This window comes from Numenius arquata, chromosome 1 (genome assembly GCF_964106895.1).
Source record: "Numenius arquata chromosome 1, bNumArq3.hap1.1, whole genome shotgun sequence".
Lineage (NCBI taxonomy): Eukaryota > Metazoa > Chordata > Aves > Charadriiformes > Scolopacidae > Numenius > Numenius arquata.
Window position 1 is genome coordinate 42,744,785 of NC_133576.1, and position 8,156 is coordinate 42,752,940.

At 41.3% G+C, this 8,156-nt stretch overlaps 1 protein-coding gene across 1 annotated transcript; it reads left to right on the top strand.

The window, feature by feature from the left end:
- Positions 1–57: 57 nt before the first annotated feature.
- On the top strand, positions 58–8,023 carry GET1 (guided entry of tail-anchored proteins factor 1). Its single transcript, XM_074160222.1, has 5 exons — positions 58–235; positions 2,239–2,404; positions 3,712–3,779; positions 4,627–4,741; positions 6,338–8,023. Exons 1-5 carry the CDS (start codon positions 146–148, stop codon positions 6,409–6,411), a joined length of 513 nt encoding a protein of 170 aa, XP_074016323.1. The 5' UTR covers positions 58–145; the 3' UTR covers positions 6,412–8,023.
- The last annotated feature ends 133 nt before the right edge of the window (positions 8,024–8,156 follow it).

The window sequence follows — 8,156 nt, forward strand, 5'->3', positions numbered from 1 at the left end:
GGGGCGGGGCCTCGTGATTGGCCACACACCCCTTCCCCCCGTCACGTGGCCGCACCTGTCCCCGTTTCCCCTCTCACAGGGCCGCCCGGGAAGGGGCCTTAGTGCAGGGGTGGGGGGGACGTGCCCGCCCGCGGAGGGGTGCGGCATGGCGGAGAGCGGCGCCTGGCTGCTGGTGCTGAGCTCCGTCTTCCTCTGCAACGTGCTCAAGATCCTCCTGCCCTCCTGCTCCTCCATCGTAAGTGGCCTCACCGCGCCCGCCCCGCCTCTCTGCCGGCGGCCATTACCTCACGGCCGGGGGCTTCCCCCTCGCTGGCCCGCCTCCATTTCCCCCCCTGGCAGCGGGGCTGCGGGCGGGACCTCGCCTCTGCCCGCCCGGGTCCCGCCGCCGGGACAAAGTGGGGGTGGCTGAGGAGGGGCGAGGCCGCGGGGCAGAGCGTTACGGAGGTGTCATGGCGTCGCCCCCGCCTGAGGGGCAGCTGAGGGGTGAGGTGAGGGGGGAGCGGTGCGAGGCCGCGGCTGCGACCGGCGGGGCCCGGCCCTGCGTCTCGCCTTGGGAAAGACGAGAGGGCTGATGCTGGGAAGAACTGGGAGATGGTGAAACCGCAGGCCGTGACAGTGACAGGGTGACACTGTGGTTCCGGCAGCCGCGGTTAAGCAGGGTCTTCGAAGCAAAGCGGTGGGGAATGAGTCACCAGCGTCTCGAAAGATGCCCCTGAGGCCCCGGCATCTCCCGCATCTCCCTTGGCAGATACGGAGATCCGGGAGTTTGCCAACGTAGGAGGAAACCTTCAGTAGCAATGACTGGTCAGGATGCCCCCTGGCCTGATACTAAGTGGTTTTCTAAAGGTGTGGATAATGGAATCATGGACCGATAAACTCTGTGGCTGCCAAATAAACTTACGTGTGAGCAAGCATGCTAAAATACCTACCGTTCTGTGCTTTCACATAAATAGCTTCACGCTTACGCAGACCAGAGCACACTATTTGATAATGGATAAAAATCCTTTAAAAGCTAAATTGCTCATAGCAATTTGGGAAGCTGAACTCCGTGTTACTATAGATGACTAATGAAAACCTCTGCTCAACTTTCTGCTGTGGTTCATGACAAAGTAGTGGGATGTTTTCATTGACTGCAGTACTGAGAACATTATTTGTGAGGAAAAAATGATATGTGTCTTGAAGTTACAAAGATTTGCTAAGGAACAGCAAGAAAAAGATTTTATGTTCTTTGTATCTTCATTTCTAAGGTAAAAGGAGTTCATGAACCAACAAGCAGGTGGTGCCTCATGAAAAGAAAGTGGAAAGTAAAAGAAGAAGAGAAATTGTTTGCTAATACAACGTGTGATTACCCTGTTACATTTCTGTCAGTAAGAAATAATTCTAGCCAAGAAACCAATAAGATGTTATAAAAAAACTGCATTTAAACGCACAGATAAGATGTAAGAAAAATAACTCATGCAAATTTGTGTTTCTGGTTTTGAGGCAGTGGTAGGATACTGCATTGGATGGATCACAGCTCTCGGCCAGTACAGCAATTCGTGTATTTCTAGCAGCCTGGACTAGGCAATCTGTAATCTAGAGGAGGTATTCCTGATTGGTGAGATGTACATTATTGGTGAGGTCTAAAACTGGGCTTCAGTGAATAATTTTTCCCCATTGATTAATAATTTAGACCCTTGCTGAGGCTGCTGGAGCTGCAAACAAAGAATGAGTAAGGGGCATTGCTGGAGCTGGAAAGAGAAGTGATGGAAAAGGAGTGCTTCCCTGGTCCTTCCTCTCCTGCACATATCGGGTGCTTGTCACCCAAGCAGTGGGTGATGAGAATTGCAAGGAGGGAGGACACCAGTTTGGCTCAGGATGCAGCGGTAGGCAGGGCTTGGGAGGTTTGAAAGGTCTTAAAAGGCAGCGTCACTGAGAGTGGGGAGATGAGGAGATGAAGGCAGAAATACAGAACTAAAAAGCAGTTAGCCACAGTAGAAAAGTTGAAAATCACTGCTCTACGGGATCAATTTTCTTCAAGCCTTTTTGATTTGCTTCTCAGTCAGAACAAGAAAGTAAAAATTACTTGGCTTTTAGACCATGTTGCAGATGTTAAGCCAAGGTTTTCCTGTGACTTGGTAAAAGGGCCTTTTTTTATGGGAGGCTTTTGATTATGTAAACAGATCATACTTTATACATATTAAAGAAAATCAGTGGAATTCTGGACGAATAACTGATACTATTTTTTTTACTTCTTAGATATCCAGATTATTACAAAAGGATGCAGAGCAGGAGTCCCAAATGAGAGCTGAAATTCAGAATATGAAGCAAGAACTCTCAACCATTAGTATGATGGATGAGTTTGCTAGATATGCCCGTCTGGAAAGAAAGATTAACAAAATGACAGACAAGCTTAAAACTCATGGTAGAGTGCAATGTTTACTCCCTTTTCTAGTTTCTGAAAAACATTTTTCCAATAATATTTTCAACTTTAAGTATATTTCTCCTTCAACTTTTTTCCTTCCCCTCTTATCTGTTTCTAGTGTTATCTTCTTTATTTTAATTTTTTTGTAGAGTTTGCCTTTATCTTTCAATTGTGCGTTGTTCTACATACACTGATAAGGGGCTTCGCTGTGTAATTATTTATTCTTTCTCAGTGATGCTCATCATAGAATCATGTTTTGAGTAAGTCGAGGAAGTCCTTTGCCATTAACAAAATAAGTAATACAGTAAGGCTGCATATCTTCACCGAAAAAAGGATGCTTTGCCTGGTTGGGGCTATTTGGTTGGTGTACTACAAAATGCTAGAGAGAAAGTGTTGGTCTCTAAGGTAACCAGCTGAGACCTTTCCTCTCCTTTAGCAATCCTGTTTGACCTTATGCAGCAGCTTTTGCGATAAAGCTGTAGTGCTTTGTCTCAGTTAGGATTTTATAGTAGTATTTTTTTTTCTTTGCCCAAACTCACTAGCTGATCCTAACAGGGCAGGAGAATATTTGCTTTGTCTGCCTCCTCTGTGCAGAATGGATGGATGTTTATAGGCTCCTTGCTTGGAGAAAGGACAATATTTACAACTGGCAGTATTGTATTGCTTTCAGTTGTATTATTCTTAACCAAATAAGTTCAGTTAAACTAGATTTGAGTCGTTCACTTAGCAACCAACAACATTGTTTTAGAGAACTTTAGGCCACCGTTATGTTTGAAGATGTGCTGTCTTCACTGGGCTTCTTTATATTGGTCTAAGGTACAGTACCAGCAGAAAAATAGGCATGAGGAGTTTTAACAGTGAATCTGACCAAGATTTATTCAGTAAAGGAATAGTCTTTAACTGTGTTCCTGAATGAAACAGGGCAAAAAGTGCATCTGTTAAAGCCCCTTTTAGGAAAAGAAAAAATTGACTTTATGCTTCATCTGAAGCAGGTTCTTAAATTTGTAACCACAGTTGCTGTTCTCATTTGGGAATAGTGTTTTTGATTACGTGTGACAATTGTCTGTCTGGGATACCAGTGTTTTGTGACTTTCCATAGTAGTGTTAATAAGAAGCTATGGTGTGATACGGCCCTAGCACTTTCTTGCAGAAGGGTACTTTGAATATAGCTGTAAGTCATCTGAAATGAGGCTTCTAAATAGTGTAAAGTCCTGATTTGAAGAGTGAAATAGTAATAATTACTTGTTTTATGTAAGTATAATTGACAATTATAAATAATGCAGAGTCATATTTTTTTCTTTTAACAGTGAAAGCACGAACTGCCCAATTAGCCAAAATAAAGTGGGTTATAAATATTGTATTCTATATCTTACAAGTAAGTAAATATTTTATTATGAATACAAATTACGAAACCAAATCCTCAGTAGTGTTAGAATTCTCTCCTGCATCTGTTGGCTGATGATTACTCACACAGGTGTTTGACATTTCAGTGACACAGTGCATGCCAAACTGAATGAGTTTCTTGAAAGGGAGAGATGTTGCTGATAAGGTCTGGTAGTTGTGGGTGGAAGGAGTTTTCAGGGTCACGTTAGCTCTGGATTTCTGGTTTTAAGATGACAGTTTGTCTTAGCTCTGTCATTGCTGTTGTGTTTTTTTCACTTACATATGACACTGGACCCAGGAAGGTTCTGATACCTGTAAATGTATTTTGCTTATGTTTTTGAAAACAAAATATGCTTTTGATGAGGGTGCAAATCTCCACTTACAGCTGCCACACATTTCACTACAGTGCCTCATCAGATTGTCTCTGTAGTCCAGATTTGATGCCAAAGAATTGTCTGCTGGTAAGGATGATGGTGGTCAACCTGAAGATATCTTTAGGGTAATGTGAAAGCGAGTTGGATTCCAGGCGAGCAAGGATTATGGCTAAAAGCAGTAATCAGAATTTAACAGTTACTGTTAATATGCTTGTCTAATTTAGATTTGAATCGGGGTCTCAAAGAAAGAAGTACTTTTCAGCATCTTGCTGCTACCTCTTAATATTATTGTGTATAAAGTTAAGGTTATACTAAGTTTAAAAATGTTTTAAACTTGCTTAAGAACACTGCAAAATAACAAACTATTTTATTTAATTAAAAATTATTATTTACTCCTTCAGTGTAGTGGTGGAAATTTACTTTGGTGTGTATTATTATCCAAGCTAATAAAAATTTCAATTCTAGGCTGCCTTGATGATCTCTCTGATTTGGAAGTACTATTCTGAGCCAGTTACAGTGCTTCCAAGCAAATGGCTTGCTCCGCTAGAGCGCTTGGTAGCCTTTCCTACAGGGGTGGCAGGTAAGCACTGTACAGTGGAAAAAATACATTTCCCAAGCCTATGCAGATGCTAACAATGTAGCAATGAGGAGCGTATATGGATTAAAAGCACTGCTTCTGTATGTTTCTTCTAACTCCCTGAGCACAGAGAGGAGTTTCAAACTTTTGATTGGCTCTTTCCTATGTATTCAATAAAATGGGCTAGTTGTAATTTTTATTTCTTTTCAAACAGCACAGCTTTATCTTAGTATGGAATAGGCCCCGGACACTCAGACATTTTTTTAATGTTAAGGAGTCCACTGAAAGAGTGGAATTGGGTTTGAAAATGGGCAAATACTTCATAGGTCTGTATCGCTTACATGTGTTTCTTATAAACTGCTGGGGTTTCATAGTAGTTTAACTCCAGAGTGATTTAGGTATGCTCTCTCTTGGCATTTTGCCTTGTCTGTTCCCAGCCTTTTTCTCATCACACTTCTGTTGCATTTTTACCTGCTTAAATCCTTTTCTTTTATGCAGTTTAATTAATTAATGATCAGAAGGATATCACAGGTTTTAGATACCTGTTTCTCAGTGAAAACTGTACTGGCTCGTTGATAATGGGATAAGTAGGCGGGAAGAATGACAGGATAATGTGTGGAAATTTACCATTGAGCTAAAATGCTGCTGGTGACTCTTCATGTTAGGCTTGTAAGTCCCAACTGCCTTAGAAGGAATTCCAAAACATGCTGTTGGGATTGTATGTTGTTGTATCTTTAATCGCTGTCTAGAGAATTATTTGTATCCAGCATGGTTACTGGACAAGAGAAGAGCCTGCTTCTGTGCAGGGTGGGGGAATAGTCCTTGAAAAACATTTATTTAAACAGCATTGGAAGGGATTTAAAAAGGGTCACATCTGTGTCTGCCTTCAAATCTCCTTTTTTGTCTTGGCTGATAATCACTTTACTGTGGAGATCGCCTTTGAATTCTAGGTGATAAACACAAAAATGTCTAAAAATCACCAAAAAGGTAGTTTCTTCACGTGTGTGCTATGAACAGCTATGTATTCTGTGATACTATGTAGTATGATTCTATGTAGTCTGCAACATGCCTGTGCTGCGTATTACAGTCAGGGCACACCCTCTATTCCATCATACCAATACACGTTTCTGTGCTGCTAGTGGGAACGACAGGACCCTTTAAAAGAGCAGTGCAAGGCATCTGGGTCAGCAGCGAAAGTCTCAGTAGTGCTTTTCTATATATCTGTATAGGGAGCAGGAGGAGAGAATTTAGGTTCTAGCAAAGTATTCTGTTACTTGCCAAGCCTTTAACTTCAGCACCTGAGATGTTTTCTGTTAGGTACATAGCAAGTGTTTTTAGCTGTGGGTTGTGTATACCACAGTTTCACTCATATTCATGTTATTTGGTACTCTTTCCCCCCGACAATCTTCAGGTGTTCTCAGGAGCAACATGGAGTTAGCTGCCATCCCTTGAAGAGAGACATTTGTATCTAAAAGGGAAGATGTTTTGTTCTCATAACTCTGAAGTTTCATTTTTACGCTTCCAAAGTTGTGTTCAGACTCTTGTGTGCTTGAGGGTTATTGATGCAATGACTTAAATCGTGTTTTATATCTCTTTCAGGTGGTGTTGGAATTACATGTTGGCTGGTGGTTTGTAATAAAGTTGTAGCTATCATGCTACACCCTTTCAGCTGAAGGAATCCCAGTGATCCATGGAGTCCTCAACTACATTTTCATTATCACTGTTTTAAATGAATGAAAACAAAAAAAGGAACAGTTGTCTTCCGTGAGACTAGGTCCGAGATCATCTTTGTTACTTCATTTGGATATCAGTCAGTATTCCTTTTGATTTATTTTGTCTGTCTTCAGTTTGTTTTTCAGTTTGGTGGTCAGTTTTCAAAGAACAGCATTGCTGTTTGCACAACCTCGTTTTGGGTCTATTCCAACAATTATGAACACTGATTCACGGCAGAACCATAAGATTTTGTCATGGCATAGTCACCAAAATCTAAAAGTGTTGGATTTGTATTTTTAAGTTGGAAATGCACTAGCACTAGGAATTCTTTTGTGAGCTTTGCTGTATAATATGGCAGAGGTGACTATATTTAGTGACAAGTGGTACTAGAGGATAGAGGTAGGTGTTTTGGTTGGCTCAGGGTAAAACAAAATTAGTTTCCTCCTTATTGTTTTTTTACAATAGAATTGGTGTATTCTTGGACTGTCTTAGAAAATGCATTATTGATATATATGCAGAATCAACCTTTTATCTCTTAGAGACTCACTCGGTTGCCAAATACAGGACGGCTGGATACTTTGTCCTCCCTGACTTTTAAAATTCATTGACCACCTGATTTTTTTCCTGCCTTTATTGATAACTGACCTTTCCTTCCTTGACATTTTCTCTGCTTCCCAAGCTGAGTGAGGGTCACTGAAACTATTTCCTTCCATGTTTTGGGAGGAAGGGTCTGGCCGTCCTTCTCAAGCTCCGTGTTAACAAAGAGCAAGTAGAAGACAATGCTGTTCCTTTGGAGGACTACATTCCCAGGCTTTAGCATACATTAATGACAGTCCAAGATAGCCTGAAACAGATATGTCAATGTAAAAAGGCAAATCAGTGATTTAAATGCCTAAAGTAGTAACAGAAGGGTAGCAAGCAGGAGGGGGAGGGAAAACAGTTTTCTGTTTTGGAGTAAATCCTTCTTGCTGTATTTAAGTACAGGAAACAGCTGCAATATTTTGAATTTAAAGGTGGACAGAATTCTTCCTGGTACCCTGCCTGTAGAACTGTGACGAAGTTGTGTTATTTTCCATGCTACAGTGGCATCTGCAACCCTGTCCTTGTGGCCCTGTAAGGCAAATGAGCGGGTGTATAAAGTTCTGGTGCCACACCTCCTTTTTGTTTTTTGTTGACATAAACCTGAACAAAGCTCTAAGGGATACCTTTCCCTCTTCTGCTGGGCTGTGGCGATTCTGGTTCCGCTTCCTACTCTGTACAGTGGAGTACGTTTGCTGTGTTGTTTCAGGTCCTCTGCCTTCCTGCAGGGATGAAGGAAGGGGCTAGGGCCCCTCCATAACTAGCACTGCCTTTAGAAATGAATTCGAAAGGTCATGATACATTGTGTGTATATATGCATGAAATGATGGGGTTTTTAAAATGTTAATTTAAAAAAAATGGTTTTATATTAAGTATGAGACTTAGCCAACATGAAAATGGATGCATTAAGTATCATCAAGAAAAATACGTTGTGATTGAATGTTATGTATAATCATGTTTTTTTATTAATGAAATAAAGCTTTTCAACTCGTCTCAGGTTTTCTAATCCATTTTCCAGTGTTAAATACAGTGTTTCAAATAAAAAAAAAACCAAAAAACAAAAAAACACCACAAAAAAACCCCTCAAAACCAGCAACACCCCCACCGTGTTGTTGCATAAGGAGAT